Source organism: Lates calcarifer, linkage group LG13 (genome assembly GCF_001640805.2).
Source record: "Lates calcarifer isolate ASB-BC8 linkage group LG13, TLL_Latcal_v3, whole genome shotgun sequence".
Taxonomy (NCBI): domain Eukaryota; kingdom Metazoa; phylum Chordata; class Actinopteri; family Centropomidae; genus Lates; species Lates calcarifer.
Window position 1 is genome coordinate 10,912,603 of NC_066845.1, and position 18,969 is coordinate 10,931,571.

At 40.8% G+C, this 18,969-nt stretch overlaps 3 protein-coding genes and 1 long non-coding RNA gene across 4 annotated transcripts; 3 read left to right on the forward strand and 1 right to left on the reverse strand.

Moving 5' to 3' along the window:
* Positions 1-29: 29 nt before the first annotated feature.
* On the forward strand, positions 30-7,475 carry gal3st1a (galactose-3-O-sulfotransferase 1a). The gene is made up of 3 exons (XM_018669461.2): positions 30-1,615; positions 4,670-4,820; positions 5,036-7,475. The coding sequence occupies exons 1-3, from the start codon at positions 1,606-1,608 to the stop codon at positions 6,183-6,185; spliced, it is 1,311 nt and encodes a 436-aa protein (XP_018524977.1). The 5' UTR covers positions 30-1,605; the 3' UTR covers positions 6,186-7,475.
* On the reverse strand, positions 2,628-8,161 carry LOC127143181 (uncharacterized). Its single transcript, XR_007814434.1, has 4 exons — positions 8,107-8,161; positions 5,855-6,044; positions 4,644-4,851; positions 2,628-3,821 (listed from the first exon to the last, which is right to left on the reverse strand). It is a non-coding gene; the product is annotated as an uncharacterized LOC127143181 (long non-coding RNA).
* A 554-nt stretch (positions 8,162-8,715) lies between these two features.
* lztr1 (leucine-zipper-like transcription regulator 1) lies at positions 8,716-16,365 on the forward strand. The gene is made up of 19 exons (XM_018669618.1): positions 8,716-9,341; positions 9,469-9,531; positions 9,616-9,672; positions 9,766-9,845; positions 9,946-10,054; positions 10,237-10,320; positions 10,465-10,522; positions 10,611-10,750; positions 10,845-11,046; positions 11,584-11,694; positions 11,880-11,972; positions 12,060-12,155; positions 12,675-12,864; positions 12,976-13,145; positions 13,335-13,618; positions 13,924-14,073; positions 14,699-14,804; positions 14,941-15,021; positions 15,463-16,365. Exons 1-19 carry the CDS (start codon positions 9,190-9,192, stop codon positions 15,583-15,585), a joined length of 2,349 nt encoding a protein of 782 aa, XP_018525134.1. The 5' UTR covers positions 8,716-9,189; the 3' UTR covers positions 15,586-16,365.
* A 123-nt stretch (positions 16,366-16,488) lies between these two features.
* Positions 16,489-18,687, forward strand: cldn26 (claudin 26). The gene has a single exon (XM_018669620.2). The coding sequence runs from the start codon at positions 17,807-17,809 to the stop codon at positions 18,461-18,463; it is 657 nt and encodes a 218-aa protein (XP_018525136.1). The 5' UTR covers positions 16,489-17,806; the 3' UTR covers positions 18,464-18,687.
* Positions 18,688-18,969: the final 282 nt, after the last annotated feature.

Here is an 18,969-nt window from a genome sequence, read left to right on the forward strand (position 1 = left end):
TATATTTGAGGATTATTTATGCTTTAAACAAGCAGATGAGTAGCCCATGGGTGTCACCTCCCACAGCTGTGTACAGATCAGAGGAGATACAACAAATACAGTATGTCCCAAGAGTCCACATTCATGCAGTGGACAGGGGCTGAGGTCACTATGCTTCTGTTGGTGGGTCGTCTTGACTGATTGGTCCACACATAAGCCGTGGGTGTTGATGACGACGGAGCATAAGCCCCTCTGCCCCCTGAGCCGCTGCTGTGATCTTGGTGGGCCGAAGGCCAGGCCAGTCATGCCCCGCACTCCTCAATCTCCTCATTCAGTTTGAGACACTCCCTGCCTCCTCTCACCCCTCCTTCCCTTGCACTCCAATGTGCATTCCACGCATGCCCTTCCAGTCCAGATCTCAGCCTGGCGCTCTTGGTGCCAGCAGGCAAAGGCACGCCCTGTTCAACAGAAGCAGCAGTGTCGTGCTTGAACATGACGACTGTGGGATGAGCAGCACAAATCTAGTGTGTGCCTTCCAGGAATCAGGGCCACAGTGTGTGAGAGAGCACTCATACGTGCTGTACTGGGTGAGGCATGACCACATATTGCTCCATCCCGGCACGCAGAGCCAAATAGACTTGTCACATGGTTGAATGTCCATTTCATGCTCTATTGAATTCTGTGCACAAGAGCTAGTACTGAGAATGGCAGTTTCACAAGCATAATACACTAGTGTACTGTATCATAATTTACATGTCTGAGTTAAATATTGAATGCTTATCATCCACAAATTGCAGAAAAAAGTAAGGAAAAAAGATTAATCCTTTATCAATGAAAAAAATATTATTTCATGCATATAGACAGTATTGTTGCATAGTGTTGCACAGTTTAAGATGTGGTGTTCTCAGTTTGTTGAGATAATTGTCCTAATCTGTGGTGCAAAATTTAATAGCTGTCCTGTGTGCGTTTGTGCTCAGCACATATAGACCGCTTGCTAAATAAGCATTTCAAACAATACAGACACAGATCTGTCTTGATCAAGTGGTACAATTAGAGCCTTTGTGCTTTGGCTTTCTGCATTTGTTCTTTTTATGCTGTTTTGCATCCCTCCTATCAGCTTGCAGCTCAGACTCCAATGTCTGCACTCAATAGCCCTCTGTATGTAGACACAGAATAGGGACTATACACCCCCCCCCCCTTTCTCCCTCCCTCCTTTTTTTTTTTTTTTGTACTCACTGACAAGTGCACGTCCCCTGACAGAGAGCCTGACGTCACAGGTGGCTAAGTGAGCCTCCCTGCTGTGCTTTATAGAGCGAGATCAGTTGGAAATGAAAGTTGAGGGGGAGGTGGCAGCGGGTAGCCTGAGGCATCAGGTGTGCAGGCAGAGAGGTAGAGTGAAAGAGGAGAAGAGAAGCAGCAACCAGATGAATGAGGCTCCGTAGGCTTGGACATGTGATAAGGGGAGCGCGGGACTGTGCCGGGTCTATAACAGTATGCGTATGTCAAGATCAGACATAAGAGCAGCTGTAGGAGGGAGATCAACTCGTGTTAGTCATCTGGAAGTGGATGGAAAGGAAGAAGACAATGCAACCGAACAAGAAACATTCCCATTAGTTCTTTGGATTTATGTATGAGGGTAAGAACTACTCCATTCCTTTTAAGGTTTTCTTTCCTAAACAGTCTTATTTTGTGCTTTGGTAATATTGACAATGGACTTTAAGATCATTATGTATTTGAAAAACAAGTTAAGACATTGTTCATGCCAACACCTTCAGCTATGTCACAACACAAAGAAAGCATTTTAAATGAATCTTAAAAGCAGTTATGTTTACTTTTAATGAGTACTCTTGATCTGCTGAGTTTCTGTTATACCAGAACAGCAAATAAATCTTTCAGTTTTGTGTGCAGCCATACAATGCTCAGGGTAAACAATATCAGGCTAAATGTTGGCTGTAGTATTCCAGCAGGAAGTCTTACTGCTGAGTAAAGGGGAGGACGTTTCATGATAATAGGTAAAGTTACACTAATATACATCCTGCAAGGACATATACTAAGGTTACATGACGCTTTTGGAGGAAAACTAAAGCAAACAATGATACCAGCTAGCCATAAAAATAACACAAAGTTTTATTTGTCCTAAAGGAAAGTAAAATCATGTCACTTGAAATTTACTCCCCATTTGCAGGCCAATCTGTTTCACCTGAATTTGCCCTGTCCTCAAATGTCTCCCATCAGAGTTGCTTCTGATGGGAAAGAGAAAGCTCTCTCACATGCCTCCATAATAGCCCCTTCATGGAGTTGAGACAAAGAGCAGAAATAGCCCTTTAGCTGTGTTTGGAGAGTAATGTTTGTATAATAGTCTGATGATAAGACTCAACCTAAAATGAAACTCTGCAGTTCACAGGACCAAGACACATACACACATGCAAACAGTAACAGAAGCCAGAATGAGGGTTTAAGACATTACCTCGAGCCACAACCCTAAAGCAGGACTAAGTCCAAAAAGTGAATGAGACCTGATTAAGTCTGGATTTTTCAGAAGAGGCCATCACATTTACAATTCAGCATGGATTCATCAAAACTGGTATGTGATTTACAAACGTGACCATGGCCAAAAGTATCGTAACTTCACTTATTATCCCAAACAGAGAAGGAGGGAAATGCCCCAAACTGCTTATCAGATGATGGACGACACGACCAGCTACAGACACAGACACACACAAATGGTACAAGGAAAAATTGGGTTTAATTTGAATCCTGTATCTCAGATTTTCTGTCTTCTGACTTCAAAATAGTAACATAGTGAGTTACAGAACTGTTCTGAAGCTACAATGTTGAACAAAATTCCCATCTCTAGTAATAATGCAGTTGAAATAGCTAATAGCTAATCTGCCATTTCATCTGTATGTCACTTTCACTCTACACTTCTTGTTGCTCTCAATGGTAGAAAGTAAGTAAGTGCATCTATTCAAGTATGTTACTTTACACTCCTCTACATTTCAGAGGGAAATATTATGTGCAATATTGTATATATAATACATATAATGTGCATCTTATTATTTGACAGCTGTAATTACTTGTTGCAATGCAGACTAAGATTTTACCAAAAACTGTGTTTAAAAAAGACCATAACTTAAAATGAATTGTTTGAGATTTGACCAGTAGGCAGTGTCTGGATGGGGTCCCTTGTTACATTTCATGTCTAGTGCAAATCATTTCCTTTGAAGACTTGAAGACTTCTCAGATTGTAATAAACAACTGTTTTGAGGTCCAAAGGGGTTAAAAAAAAATAAATCTAACTATAATTGTAAAAAATATTATTTTTTGTGTCTGAACTTTGATATTCCCCCCCTTTTTCATCTCACAGCTATTCAGATTCTTCTGTGATCATTGGGGCCAAACCTTTAGATTGTGAACCACTGAACTAAACTTAAGTGTTTTTAAAACTCGCTCTACCTCAAGCAGCCACAAAAGTAAAAGTATATCAGTCACAGGGGCCATTTTGCTGCAGGATGAGTACTCTTACTTTTGATACCTTAAGTATATTTTGGTTATAATACTTAAATACTTTTACTTTAGTAGCAGAGGACCAACAAATTTTAATATTGCTGCTTTTATTGAAGTAAAGAATCTAAATATTTTGTCCACCATTGGTTGCACCAGATAACAACAAGTTCTCGAACAAGCTGAAAATAATGTGCCCTACATATGTATATAGCTCAGAACTCTGCCATGCATTATGTGACCCACTGTGACCTGCATCGGGTCACAAATTCCAGGTGGCAAATGTCAGTTTGTTACCTGTACAGCTGAGTCAGCAGGTGGCTCGTCTTACCGCAGTCCTGTAGGGGGGGAATGCAATATCACTCTCCACAGTAATGCATTATTTATATTATGGGGCAGCTGAGAAACACAGGGTGAGTCATTTAAAGTCGCAAGTATGTCATTTTGTAGCTCACCATACAATTTTAACTACACCCTGTGTTTAAAATGTTTATGAAGTGGACAGCCAAATGGTATGAGGTTAACACTGACACTGTATCAGGTACGCTGAGAATGGACGTCCCTGTGGGTAGATTTTCTTGAGCACCTTAAATTAGGGTCCACCTCATGACACTATTATACTCTACACAAAAATTACAGCTTTTGGAGCTGCCATTAGACAATCACTGCATGTTGTTCTACCAGAATCACTGGTCACATAAGCAAATTCTCAACTGCTCCTTGTGCCTTTGCATAGACTTTAGATTGCTATTATGCCACATGATATTGGGCAAATTAATGTGGTCTGTGTTTAGTCACAAGCATCCATGCCAGAGCTACAGGTGGTGGATACAATTATATGGACACTGAAAATAAAACAATCAAATACTAAAGCCCTGTATTAAATACTGCCTTTTGTGAGTAACAGATGTCATTAGGTATAGAGATATAGCATATATATATAACAGATATAACAATGCATCAAATTGCTGATTGATGTTGTTGTGTCCACTCAGAAACCAGAGAACACAGATTGTAATCTATGGAGTCACTTTACACTTTAATTTATTTCCAAGTAATTATCTAAATAAATGATTCACAGTGTGCCCACAAAACAGAGAACAGTCTAGAAAGTGTTGGTCTTCTTTTTGTACCTATCTAGAGAATAACAAAAAAAGAACCTGATGATGATGTCCTGTGTTTTCAGGTAATCCTAGACACTGCTGGACCATGGCTGGCAAGCAAGGGAGGCAGTGGCGGTCCATGTGCAAAGGCCTGGTCCTGGGTACCTTCCTGACCAGCTGCATGATCCTGCTTTACTGCCTCTCCACTCCACAGATCCACCTCAGTCTGCCTGAGTAAGACTCATCACACTGGTGTACATGTATTCTATAGAAAACAACACAGAAAACATAGAGTTTATGAGATTTCTTCAGTAATAACTGTATTTTAGAGGTGAAACAATAACAGAAAAACAAGCACAGAAGTCATTTTGCAAGAAAAAATGCCAAACACATATCTGGTTCCAGCTTCTCCGCATTAATCATCAGATTCCTTGTTTTCCTTTCTGTAGGGTTCCAGTGCCTTACTCCTGTGCCCACCGTCCATCCCAACTCCACCCCAAACCGACCACAAACAGCTCCCACCAAACCCATGGCCAGACCTGCGCTCCTAAAGTGGATATCATGTTCATGAAGACCCACAAAACAGCCAGCAGCACCTTCCTCAACATCCTTTTCCGCTTTGGCGAGAAGCACCGGCTCAAATTTGCCTTCCCTGACAGCAGGAATGACTTCTTCTATCCATCTCTCTTCGAGCGCTCACAGGTAAAAGACTACAGACCTGGAATGTGTTTCAATATTATCTGTAATCACATGCGCTTCAATGCACCTGAAGTGGCCAAGTTGCTCCCTGTGGACACTTCCTACATCACTATCCTGCGAGACCCTGCAGAGCTTTTTGAGTCGTCCTTCCATTACTTTGGTCGACTGGTGCCTTTCACCTGGAAGATACCAGGTGATGATAAGCTGACTGAGTTCCTACATGACCCCCATTACTACTTTGATCCCGAGGGCTTCAACTCATTCTACCTCAAGAATCTGCTGTTCTTTGACTTTGGACAGGACAACACTCTGGAGCTGGATGATCCACGGGTAGAAGAAGGAATCAAATTTATCATTGACCGTTTTCAGCTGGTCATGTTGGTGGAATACTTTGAGGAATCACTCATCCTGCTCAAGGATGCCCTCTGCTGGGAGATGGACGACTTACTCTTCTTCAAGCTCAACGCCCGCAAGGGATCTACTGTGTCTAAACTTACCCCTGAGCTGAGGGCCAGGGCCCTTAAGTGGAATGCTATTGACTGGAAGCTATACCAGCATTTCAACCAGACCTTTTGGAAGAAAGTAGATGCATATGGACGGCAGCGGATGGCTGAGGATGTGGCAGAGCTCAGGAGAAGGAACGAGGAGATGACATCCATCTGCATTGAGGGGGGTCGTGCTGTGGAGGCTGGCAGCATCCAAGAGACAGCCATGCAGCCCTGGCAGCCCATCGGAGAGAAGTCCATCATGGGCTATAACCTGAAGAAGAATGTGGACAAGGCACATCGGAAGTTGTGCCGTAAGATGTTGATGCCAGAGCTTCAATACTTAACAGAGCTTGGGGTGAACCTGTGGATCACCAAGCTGTGGGGCCATGTCCGAGATATCATTAACTGGTGACTAGACATGTGAGCAAGAGGGGCCATTTCAACTCTGAAAGACTGTATTAAAAGAAGAGAAATCTGACTGTGACTGATAGAGTGAGAGATCAGATTTCCTGTCTCATTTTGTTGTAAATGTATTTGCATTTCATATGACTGTGCACTGTAATGTATCTGAAGGGTGCTTGAAAAAAAAAATACTGTTGACCACACAATCTACAAATACTGAACCAGTTTACTACATGCAGATGAGGTCTAGTCTTGTTCTCTGTGTTTGCGAGTCAGTTTTCAAACATTAAAATGTTCTTACTCTCAGATGTGAGCTTGTTCTAATGGAATACTTGAGTGAGCTATGGAGTTCAGGACTAATTTTATGAGCCCTTTGATGGAATAAAGACCCATTGTTGCCATCCCTGCCAAATGTTTAAGCTCTAAGACACTGAATCCTCCCTAAGGGCTAAAATACAGATGTGAATATAGTGAATGTAAGTATTATATCCCATTTTCCTGTCTATGGAGGACAAAATCAGCCATCATTTACAAAGTTAAAAAAGCAAACACAGACTTTTCAAATAGCACTTGTTGTAACAGGGAAAGCACAAGTGCAGCTAATAGCGTTAATATTTGTGTAAATCAAATGTAACTAGAATTACTGTTATTAATTACATGTGTTCTCCCTGCAGTGACTAAATGAAAAGTCTGATAGTAGTACACAAATAGTATACAAAGAAGTCAGTAACTTATATACTGAGTGAGTACAGTACTATGCAAGTAAGAGGAAAAATAATTTCCTTATCCATTTACTTTCCTTGTCAGTTTTTAAAACATTATGTTGCGTTTTCTGCTTTATAATATTTTTGCCTCTCCAGGGCACTTTCCAGTTGTAGCAAATCCCCCTGTTTCTCTCGATATCATAATAATGAGCCTGAAAAAAAAGTGTCAGCAAAATAAGACGAGTCCTGTCTAGAAAGGCACTATGACAATGACTGACAGTGTTAAACACCACCTACATGTGTTTACACAGCCTTGTAATCATAGCCTGTGGAATTAAAGGAAATTTAATAGAGAAATAAATAATGTTTTTCCTGATAATGCACTGTATCTCTCATTTATTTCTTAATTTGTGTCCATTCACCTATACATTGTTTCTGTGCATTTAATATTTTGTTTATAGTGTATTGTATTTATCAGTGGTTATTGATTCATTCATCTGTAATTTACTGATTTTGTCCTCCATACATTTCTCCATCACTCCCGGAATATATGATAATCTATTTTATCCTCAAAATAAAGTGAAAATTATATGTAATACTGTGTGTGTTAAATGTCTGATTCTGACAGCCTCCTCTCTCTCTCTGTCTGTAACTGTTTCATTCATCATATGTATTTTTCATAATTAGCAAAACTGCTCTTGATTTATTGTCTGTGAATCTAAATGACATCCCAACATCTTTGAATAAATTTTTAAAAACCTTATACTTAAAGTATGGACCAAGATAAATGAGCACTAGTTCTTGAGTAAGTAAACTAGTGTTGGCAGTGGCCATTGGGAATGAACAATGTAAGAGTCCTATTAAACTTTTTTTGGGATGCAAATAATACACCATAGGTAGCAAAGATGGATTATGGTGTCAGCACATCTCCACTGACTCATTCAAGTATATATATATATATATATATATATATATATATATATATATATATATATATATGTGTGTGTGTGTGTGTGTGTGTGTGTGTGTGTTTCTTTTTGTTCTTTTGGTCAGTGTTAGAAAATCCTAATTGCACACACTGTGATTTGTGGAAAATAAAATCCAAGGAGGGGTGAGTGTTGTCTATATTTCATAATTTAACACTTTGGATATAAGGATGTAATTGTATTATGTTATCTACCAGTATATCAACATGACATACAAATATTCCAGAATCCAAGTTTGTACCTGTGCACTTTTATGCAGATAGTTCAGGAAAATTAAAGAGGCAACAGGAAGCCTACGGAAACAAAAAATATAAATAGAAAAATCCACAGGAAAATGAAGGCTGCAGAAAGTATAGAAAGTATAGTATAGAAAGAGTACAGTTTGTCAGCTATTTGTCTGAGTGCGTATCTATTTCAAAAAGCATGCAGGCATACATGTATTCTTTAACTTTGTACCTGGTTGAAAAACTGATCTAAAATACAGCATATGTCCCAAATATAGCAGATATTTGGTAAAATATTCTTCATGAGCGATAACATGGTTTCATAAATGGTTAATTGAGATTGTGCAAAAACCCCTCCGACAGAGCAGCAGAGCACTGCACTTTAAGTCAGGTATGAACTAACACCTTATAAAAAAAAAAAAAACACGGCCCTGAATTAAAATATCTACATTTAAAAAAACTGCTGATTTGACTATTGGACAATGGAAGTACTATACACATTTATAACTTTTAAAACTCATAAACACATAAAGTATGTGGTGAATGTACAGCCTGTGGTGCTGAGGATTAAATGCATTTAGGATTTTTTTTTTTTTTTTTTTTTTTTTTACATTAGAGGAAGTGAGTCTCACCAGGCTAACGGGGGCGTGGTTGGGCAGCTGCTCTTTAATGACAGCACTGTCGTTTGTTTTGCTAGTCTAGCTTTTGAAGTTAATGTCCTGCTGTCAACTCGTTCAGTTGGATATTAACGTGGTTAAGCAGATATTTGTGTAAAGTAAGGAGCTATTTTATTCGGTGTAGTTGTTGCTTGTTTTGAATCTTAGCAGTAGCAAACAGCTAGCTAGCTAGTTAGCTAGGGCTAGCCATGTTAGTTTTTAGCATCGCTTGTAGCTAACTGTTAGCCGGAAGACTACAGTCCTCTAACGTAAAAATAACTTTAATTTAAGTTAAACAGGTAACACCAATGTCATACATAGATTAAAGGTGGCAGAAACATTAGCTCTCACGCTGGAGGACCGACTTTGACGATGGCGTTGACTGTGGATGCCCCTGCAGATGAGTGACCCTGAGAAGTGATTCAGCCCGATGAGTTAGCAACAATGTCCTGCAAATCAACCAAAGTTGCCCCTAGTGTTGATTTCGACCACAGTTGCTCCGACAGCGTGGAATATTTGACGCTCAATTTCGGCCCATTTGAGACTGTACATCGGTGGAGAAGACTCCCTCCGTGTGATGAGTTTGTCGGTGCAAGGTAACATGTTGACACATGAGTAGAAGCAGCCGCACTAAACCTGGATATTTACTGTCTTAAATTCACTATATATTACTAAATTATGTTATCATGACACTCACTCTGAACTTAATGTTTCCTCATTCAGGCGCAGCAAGCACACTGTGGTGGCATACAGGGATGCCATATACGTGTTTGGGGGAGACAATGGGTGAGTGCTACTGGACAGTGACACGCATTTCTCCCTTTAACTTACTGTCCACTACATACTGTAAAATTTTGTGTCACCCAACAGGAAGAACATGCTGAATGACTTGCTCCGCTTTGATGTGAAGGATTGCTCATGGTGTCGGTGAGACTGCAGCCTTGTGATCCAATAACCATAAGATATACACATGTGGGCTGTTAAATATGATCTAATTCCCGTTTATAATATATTTTACAGAGCATTCACCACAGGAACTCCGCCTGCTCCCAGATATCACCATTCAGCTGTGGTCTATGGCAGCAGCATGTTTGTTTTTGGTGAATTTTTAAGCATCTTCAAAATTAGTTGCCATTCATTCTGCGCTTTTCAAACTCATGTGATATTGATGCTGTGATGTTGACTTTTATCACATTCCAGGGGGCTACACTGGAGACATTTACTCAAACTCAAACCTGAAAAACAAAAATGACCTTTTTGAGTACAAGTTTGCCACCGGACAGTGGACCGAATGGAAAGTGGAGGGGAGGTATGTATTTTCAAAAGATGTTTAAATTGTGCTTCAGTCCACTGTTTCAAATCCAGATTAGGGCTGGCTATTTTAAATGTTTCTTTTTCAAGAACAAATATTGGAACTACATACAACTATATTTGACTGTTTGTAGGATAAAGTCTGTGGAAATATTTAGAAATCCTCTGTCTCTGTTTTAGCTTGCCAGTAGCTCGATCTGCACATGGAGCCACAGTCTACAGTGACAAACTGTGGATATTTGCTGGTTATGATGGGAATGCCAGGTATGTTTGATTTAGTTTAGTTTTTATCTTCAAAGACAGCCACTTGTTTTGTGTGTGTGTGTGTGTGTGTGTGTGTGTGTGTGTGTGTGTGTGTGGGTTTTTTTTTTTTTTTTCAAATAATACTGATATTTTCCTATTGTGTAGGCTGAATGATATGTGGACCATCAGTCTGCAGGATCGAGAACATGCTTGTTGGGAAGAGGCCAGTATATAAAATTTTCATATTTAATGAGAAGAGTAAAATGCCGAGTGTGTGTTAACCTCCCTGTCTCTGCCTTTGTGTTCATCAGATTGACCAGAGTGGTGAGATTCCTCCATCTTGCTGCAACTTCCCTGTAGCCATATGCAGGGATAAGATGTTTGTGTTCTCTGGTCAGAGTGGAGCCAAGATCACCAATAACCTCTTCCAGTTTGAGTTCAAAGGCCACATGTGAGCAAAGCCTTTCCCTCATACTTCTTACACTTACCCCTCTACTTGACAGTGTTACATTGCACTAATCATTGTGATTACTCCATCTTCTCAGGTGGACACGTATCCCGACCGAACATTTACTGCGAGGCTCCCCTCCGCCTCCTCAGAGACGTTATGGCCACACTATGGTTGCCTTTGACCGTCACCTGTATGTATTTGGCGGTGCTGCTGACAACACTCTGCCCAACGAGCTGCACTGCTATGATGTGGACTCTCAGACCTGGGAGGTGATCCAACCCAGCATGGACAGTGAGGTACAAACCAAAAAAAAATATACTAAATTTAACAGATTCTTTAAAGAACTGTGTCAGTAGATAATGAGAGTGGTTTAATCATTTCATAGATGTGTTTTGTCAGCAGGCCGTATTATAAATCAAGGACATGTTGTGCTCTTGTACTTAACACCTCTTCTGTACTGTACCCTGTTTTATGTAACTACAGCTGTTTACACAGACAAAATATGTGTGTAAAAACTCTTTTTAAAATGTGTCTTTTCATTTTCGAGCTTAACCCTTCCTCATACAACATTATTGGAGATATTCGGTGTTTTATCATTAAAACATTTCTAGAAAACCAGGTGATTTTATGAGCGCTTCTGGCAGAATCATAAGTACTTGGCAGCAGAATTAGTGCTGATCACAACAGTATGGATATTCCTCTGGTGCCATCCTTGATATTCATGTACATATATTATTTAATGAGTCTTAACTATAAATTCTGAGCTGATGCTTTTGACAGATCTCCCTAGACATCCTGATAAAATGCAGAATTTGCTCTCTTTGCCTCCTCAGATGCCCAGTGGGAGACTCTTCCATGCTGCTGCTGTGATTCAAGATGCCATGTACATCTTTGGAGGGACAGTGGACAACAACGTGCGCAGTGGGGAGATGTACAGATTCCAGGTCAGAGTCGTAACTTTTTATTGCTGAAATGTAAAAACTTTTACTCCACATATTATGGTATCATTTCAGCATTGTGGTCAAAAGCCTCTCCTGCTAATAAAAGGATTGTGGCCTTGATATATGTTTAGTAATATAGTATAGTTAGTTACCATTTTCTCCTTAAAACAGTTATTTTCTTCTTGCAGTTCTCATGCTATCCAAAGTGTACTCTCCACGAGGACTATGGCAAATTATGGGAGAACCGTCAGTTCTGTGATGTGGAGTTTATTCTGGGAGAAGTAGGTTTTCTATCTTAGAGAAATTATTGAAATTACAAGACTTTGACATTACCCCACTAATGTTTTTTTTTTTTTTCCACCGAACAGAGGGAGGAGAGAGTCTTGGGGCACATTGCCATAGTGACTGCAAGATGTCAGTGGCTGCGGAAGAAAATCCTGCAGGCTCGGGATCGGCAGCGACAGGTCAGAGCCACACAGCAAGTACACCTCATTCCCTCTGAGACACAGGAAGAGTGTCGATGTTGCCAGAATATATTTATACACACAGAACATTTGATAAGAAAAATCTGGTGGAGTCATTTGTAGTTTTTTTCACTATCACACAGACCAGAAAACCAGTCAAAGGATTATTTCCAGTATCAGTTTTATAACCACAGTTTTAGAAAATTAGCTCACACAACATTGAGTTTACCCACAAACTGAAGCCACAAAGAGAATATAAAATTGCAGATGTGCTTTCTATCCAATTAAGTTTATCAAACAACTTCATAACAATCACAGCCTCACAGTGTAGAACAGCATTTTAGCTAAATCAAAAAACAAACAAACATGATTTTACCTAAAATAAAAAAGGTCATCATACTTATAGGTGGGATGCAAAAGAACTATACATTTTCATATCAACAATTGTAACAGTGAGAGATCAGTGGAACTGGAATGTCAAGCAGAAAGAGTCGCATAATTTTCTGTCTCTGTGTGCAGAGGACTAAACAGGAATGCAGTGAGGAGAGCGATGAAGGGGCAGCTGGAGGCCCGAGGGATATCCCAGCAGGCAACAGGCCATCAGGCACGCAGCCGATGCTAGAGGTATGCATCAGGGAAGCAGAGGCCCAGCCCTTTGAAGTCTTAATGCAGTTCCTCTATACGGACAAGATCCAGTATCCGCGCAGGGGTGAGTTCTCTCCTCCTGCTTGTCATGATTGCACGATGTCTGCAGTAACGCAAAGAGACAAGAAGTTAAAAACATTAATTATTTCTTTCTTATCTCCACCTGTCTGCATAGGTCATGTCCAGGATGTTATCCTGATCATGGATGTTTACAAACTTGCTCTTAGTTTTAAGCTTTCCCGCCTGGAGCAGCTGTGTGTGCAGTACATCGAGGCATCTGTCGACCTGCAGAACGTTCTCAGTGTCTGCGAAAATGCCAACAAACTGCAACTGGACCAGCTCAAGGTGCGTCCAGATAACTTTACTGCCCTCCAGTGGTTGAAGTTAAGGGTGTGTTCAGTACATTACATTTATATTTTCAGCCAAAAGAGGTCAGTAACAAGTTCTGCAGCTTTGTATTTCATTACTTGAAAAAAAACTGATGCTGAGACAAATAATCATTCATTCATGCAGACAAATTATTTTCTTCTCCAGGAACATTGCCTTAATTTCGTGGTGAAGGAGTCGCACTTCAACCAGGTGATCATGACGAAGGAGTTTGAACAGCTGTCCACCCCACTGATAGTGGAGATAGTGCGGCGAAAACAGCAGCCGCCTCCCAGGGTGTACTCAGACCAGCCTGTGGACATTGGGACCTCCCTGGTGCAGGACATGAAGGCTTACCTTGAGGGAGGCGGCCTGGAGTTCTGCGACATTATTCTGCTGTTAGACGGACATCCACGACCTGCACATAAAGCCATACTGGCTGCCCGATCCAGGTAGCGACACCACAGGCTTTATGACCTGACAACAAATTATGCTTAGAAGCTGTGTTCAGTCAGATTTGACCCTGAGTGGCAAAAAGGGTTTGTAATGTTTTCATTATTTATGACAGTTTAGTTAAACTAATTTTTACTTGGCCTAGAATTAGAACCAGAGATCACCAACAAATGCATTTTGAATTAAAAATATTAAAAATAAAGATATGCAAAAAATCAAGGGAGGTGGCTACATCATCAGTCAGTATACTTGTAGATGCTGTGGTCCATTTCAATGAAGTGATGATTGCACTTTTATTCCTCAGTTACTTCGAGGCGATGTTCCGCTCCTTCATGCCGGAGGACGGCCAAGTTAACATCTCTATTGGTGAGATGGTTCCGAGTAAACAGGCCTTTGAGTCTATGCTGCGTTACATCTACTATGGCGATGTCAACATGCCTCCAGAGGATTCCCTGTATCCTTCTCATATTCAGATGGCTTTAGTTTATTCTCGAGATTAGAAGTCTTTCCCAGATAAATTGAAAATATCTTAGAAATGTTTTTGCAAATTTAATGAAAAGAAATTATGAGAATCCTTTGATGAAGGCAGCTCATAAAATGAGACACTGCCTTTGTTCCTTGACCCAGAAAATAGAAATTTCAGTAATAGAGTGGAGCTGTGGTGGGATGTGATGAGAAAGTCTTGTGTGATTATTTTAAACTGACCTGTCAGTCAAGGAACACACACACATAAAACATGCATGTCTCACAGCCATGATATCTTTTCTCCTGTTCTGATTTTTATTGGAGCGATAAATATGTTGACACAGATGTGTTAAGGTATAGATTTATGTTCAAGTTAAGATGAGAGGTGGTTGAGGTCAGGCTCACGACAGGTTGATTCCTAAAAGTCTAAAAGCATCTAGTGGTGACTACTGAACTGCGTCCTAAAGCACTGCTGCTTCGACCTCAACTTTGAGCCACTGTGGCTGCTGCATGTGCAAGATACAACACGGGGAACAAACCATAGCTGTTGTTTTTATCAGAGTGTTGCTTAGAGAGAAAAGTTTTTTCCTATTTCCTTGACTCTTGATAAACAGCTATCTCTTTGCTGCCCCGTATTACTACGGGTTTTCCAATAACAGGCTGCAGGCTTACTGCAAGCAGAATCTGGAGATGAACGTCACTGTGGAGAATGTCTTGCAGGTATTTGTGTTTTCACCCGGGGAGGGGAGCAGTGTCCTATTTTGACAATGCTGTCCCTTACTGGAATGTTTTTTTAAAATGCAGGATGAATCATTCCCTCACTCACTTCTCCCTCAATATTTTCCCCCTTCTTCAGATTCTGGAGGCAGCAGATAAGACCCAGGCTCTGGACATGAAGAAGCACTGCCTGCACATTATTGTCCACCAGTTCATAAAGGTGGGTGGGCTCGTATCCGGAGCCCTTGGGGTTTGCTGCCCACTCGCTGCAGCTGAGATAACCCTGTAGCCCCATCTTCTTAGCGGGAGGCAGACACTTTTGGCCTCCTAGTGGATCACCCTCCATCTTCTACATAGAGAGGAGACTGTTTACAGCCCAGGGCCGGCTGTACAAGCACCTCATCACATACCAATGAGGGTCATAGTACCACTCTGATTATTGTTTGTTATTCAAAGAAACAGCGAAGCACTCAATTCTCACCCTACTTCAGTGGATTGTCGGCTCGGTTGTTAATGTTTCTGTTAAGCTTCTTTCTGTTTATGTTCCTTTTTTTGTGCATGAGCAATCAAATGCTGCTTATTCCTCTGTTTGACTCACCATTGTCTTTTCTTAATTTATTGCTCATTTTTTTCATTTGTTTGCTCTCCTCCCCTCCCAAAGGTATCCAAGCTCCCCAACCTGCGGTCTCTCAGCCAGCTGCTGCTGTTGGACATCATTGAGTCCCTAGCCACACACATATCAGACAAACAGTGTGCTGAGATGGGCTCCGACATTTTAGGATGACGCCAAGAGCCGGGCTCTTTTCTCCTCTCACAGAAGCCATACATCTCTACTCCACCTACTTCTAGTCATTCCCTCCTCCCCCAACACACAATACTTTTCTTTATGTTGGACCTCGCATGTCTCGACCCTCATACAGTAGATTCCTTTAATCCATGCAGTGTCAAGTTGTTCTTTTTTCTCAATCTGCATCTCAGCAAGAAGTGAAATCGTTGAAGAAACTGTCAAATTATCTAAAAATTCCCCTTTATGTTTAGTTTTTAATTTATTTATTTTGTAAACGCAGAACAAAACTTTTTCAGGTTTTTTCTGCTCAGTATTACTGCTGCTTTTAATAGATATGCAGTGCACTGTAACAATTCATACTTGTGACATTATAGGAATGCTCAAGTGTTGCCCTTGCTATCTGCTCAGATGCATTGTCAGCCATCTAAATGCAACTTAATCAAAACTTAAACACAGTACACAGTATATGAAATGGATTATTTATCAAAATCTGTATTCATCACTTGTATTATTCTCAGCTCTCACACAGTTAACATGCCTGTTTGTGAGGAATCAAAACCATTATGAATATAAGAATGTACGTCTGTCTTAAAGCTGTTTGCTTTGTCATTGGCATACACCTTTGTAATACTAATCACCTCTTACTAACAGACAAGCTCTCTTTATCCATACAGTATAGCAGTGTGTGTTTAGTGACACCAGTATGTCATTGGTAAATATTTACCCACATGAGTTTCATGTATTTAAAGCCTTAATAAATCTTCTCTTACAAAATAAGGCATGTTATACTGAGACTCTGTGCCACCCTCCACTACGCACACTCAACTCAAGTGCCTCTTGTGAAACGCAGAACCAGTGGAGGCTGAACTCAACTTGATAACCACACGAAAGTCTCTCATTTTCTTAGAGCTCCCAATGTGCCTCTCTAGCTGTTTTGAGTACACCAAGTTATTATGTAATTACAGTTTTTCTGTGTCGTTATCAATACACAGTGTAAACATGCTTTTAGGCTGCCAGTGGTTTGATACAGCTTTATTTCTCCATTGTGTCTGCTTAGGATAAACTACAGCACTGTGGCCAGCCACTCACTGGCTGATCGGCAATTTCATCTGAACTCAAGGTTGTAACTGACTTTAAGTTATAAATAAGGACTGAGAGTGTTTCCTCTGAAAATCTTTATAATTACAGTGAAGTATTCACAAATTCTTTTTATATGGAATACCGGCTTATACAGACCCTTGGCACAAACTAAATCTATTGTGACCTATACACTGTGAAAAAGCTGAAGGTTAATCCTTGACCTTTCATCAAATTAGCCACGTCCTTCAGGGGTTTCAGTTTCCATAGATCTATGGATGATAAGGTCAGACAGTGCTCCGTGGTTAGAGAGGCTGAATTCTTTCATCTTGTCCAAGGTTACTGCATTTGCAAATTTACTAAAGGGAGTTCGTTTAAAATGTAACAGGTTAATACTTCCTTTTAAGGCTTATTTGACCATTTTATTTTGAAGTTGTGAAGTGAATTTTGTTCATTGGATTAAGGAAACAGCCTTGGCCCAAATGTTGAGTCATTAGATTGGATTTTCTGTTAGCTGCCAGAGCAAGATCTATAGAGCTCCACGGTGGAATTCACAAAGTGTTGGACTATTTTGAACTCTGTTGTAAGTACCGTTGCAGTGAGCACAAAGTGCTATTCATAGTCCAGATACCTGAGACACTTGGCAAATCAAAAGCTCCGCCTTTAATTTCCTTAGAGAGTAAATCAGTGACATTCGTCTGAAATAATTGCAACTTTGAAAGACAGACTGAATTTCACAGCTACATATAGCGTTGGGATAGCATTCAATTCTTCTTTTTGTGTGTACCTCCTCATGCTCAGCCTGCTCATGTTTCATTCATTTAAGCCCAGTTTCGTGTCCACGTACACAGCCCAGAATCCCATTGGACATATCCAGTTTCATGTTAAAACAGAGTTCATTGTTCACTGTGATGATACTGAACACTGAAACAGTGCGTCTGTTGTCATGCCACAGTCCAGCATTATCTCCCACTTATCTGGTGCATTTTATTAAGAAAGCTGAATAAGTGGGTTGTCCAGGTTGGTCCTGCTCCCTCAGCAGGTGGGACGGGCTACAGTGCCACTTTGGATCTTCCAGCCTTTCACATAGACCTGAACAAGCTGAATCGCAGCACAGAGTGTGTATTTGCGGAGGCAGAAGATGGTTTTTCTAACGACCAAAATAATGCAAAGGACTGCACTCTTTGTGACGTTTGGTGGTTTGGTTACATCTCTGATCACCACCTTCCTTCCCCTGTGGAAGACAATGAACTCTGACCTGAATGAGGTGGAGAACTGGTTCTCTGGGCTGTGGCACACCTGCCTCTACACAGAGGAGGTGGGAATTCAGTGTAAGGCCTACGAGTCCGTCCTCGGACTCCCGATGGACCTGCAGATCTCCAGGGTGCTCATGTCGGTGTCTATAGGTACTGGAGGTTTAGCAGTGTTGGCTGCTTTCCCAGGTCTGGAAGGGGTCGAGATGTGCCTGGGCCAGCCTGCCCTGAAGAGAGGGCTTCTCATCCTCAGCGGGGTGCTGTCCTGGGTGTCGGGCCTCACCACTCTGGCTCCTGTCTCTATCGTGGCCTACACCACTGTGGTGGAATTCTGGGATGAGGGTTTTCCTGATGTGATGCCACGCTGGGAGTATGGGGAGGCAATGTTCTCTGGATGGTTTGGAGGTTTTGCTCTGGTCATCGGAGGGACCCTGTTCTTTGTGGCTGTGTGCATGGGAGACTACGACCAACGGCCACCAAGTGTCCCAAACAGCCCGCAGGTGAAGCACAGGACGCAGCACTACCTGAAGACAGAGGTTTTATAAATTTCTTACTGTGAAATGTGTGTCATCTATGCCTTCATGTACTTCGAATGGAAGCCTGTCAACTTGTGCCCTTTGACTGATGAGATAATGACCTTGCTTGTGAACTATTTCAGTAGTTCTGAAACGAATTAACATGTTTCTGACAGAAGTAGCATGGGAAGCAAAAAGATTGTCCCCATTAAGTGATGCAACTGTGATGAGAATCAAACTGTTATCACAAACTATTAAAGTAATGTGAGATAGTAAGCAACTGTAGCAGTTCTTATTCCTTTAAAGTCTACAGTGTCAGGATGAATAGGAGGGTTATTAGTTTTATACCACAGAACTTTTCTTGAAATAAGACTAGAAATACCATAATAGAATAATAATGAGTCAAAAATACCGTCTTAATTTTTTTGATAAAATTAATGAAGTTTTGTTTTTTACATCTCCTTAAGTGCAAAAGGAAACATTAACATTTAATTTTATGTATTTACGAGCTGGGAAGCAAATTCCATTTATCTGTA

What these genes read in the sequence shown, in the direction of transcription:
- gal3st1a (XM_018669461.2), top strand. An exon ending in ATCCACCTCAGTCTGCCTGA is followed by an intron (nt 4,821 to 5,035) that starts GTAAGACTCATC and finishes TCCTTTCTGTAG; the next exon opens with GGTTCCAGTGCCTTACTCCT.
- lztr1 (XM_018669618.1), top strand. Translation starts at nt 9,190, where the DNA reads ATGTCCTGCAAATCAACCAAAGTTGCCCCTAGTGTTGATTTCGACCAC. An exon ending in GGGAGATGTACAGATTCCAG is followed by an intron (nt 11,695 to 11,879) that starts GTCAGAGTCGTA and finishes TTCTTCTTGCAG; the next exon opens with TTCTCATGCTATCCAAAGTG. An exon ending in GATCCAGTATCCGCGCAGGG is followed by an intron (nt 12,865 to 12,975) that starts GTGAGTTCTCTC and finishes CTGTCTGCATAG; the next exon opens with GTCATGTCCAGGATGTTATC.
- cldn26 (XM_018669620.2), top strand. Translation starts at nt 17,807, where the DNA reads ATGGTTTTTCTAACGACCAAAATAATGCAAAGGACTGCACTCTTTGTG.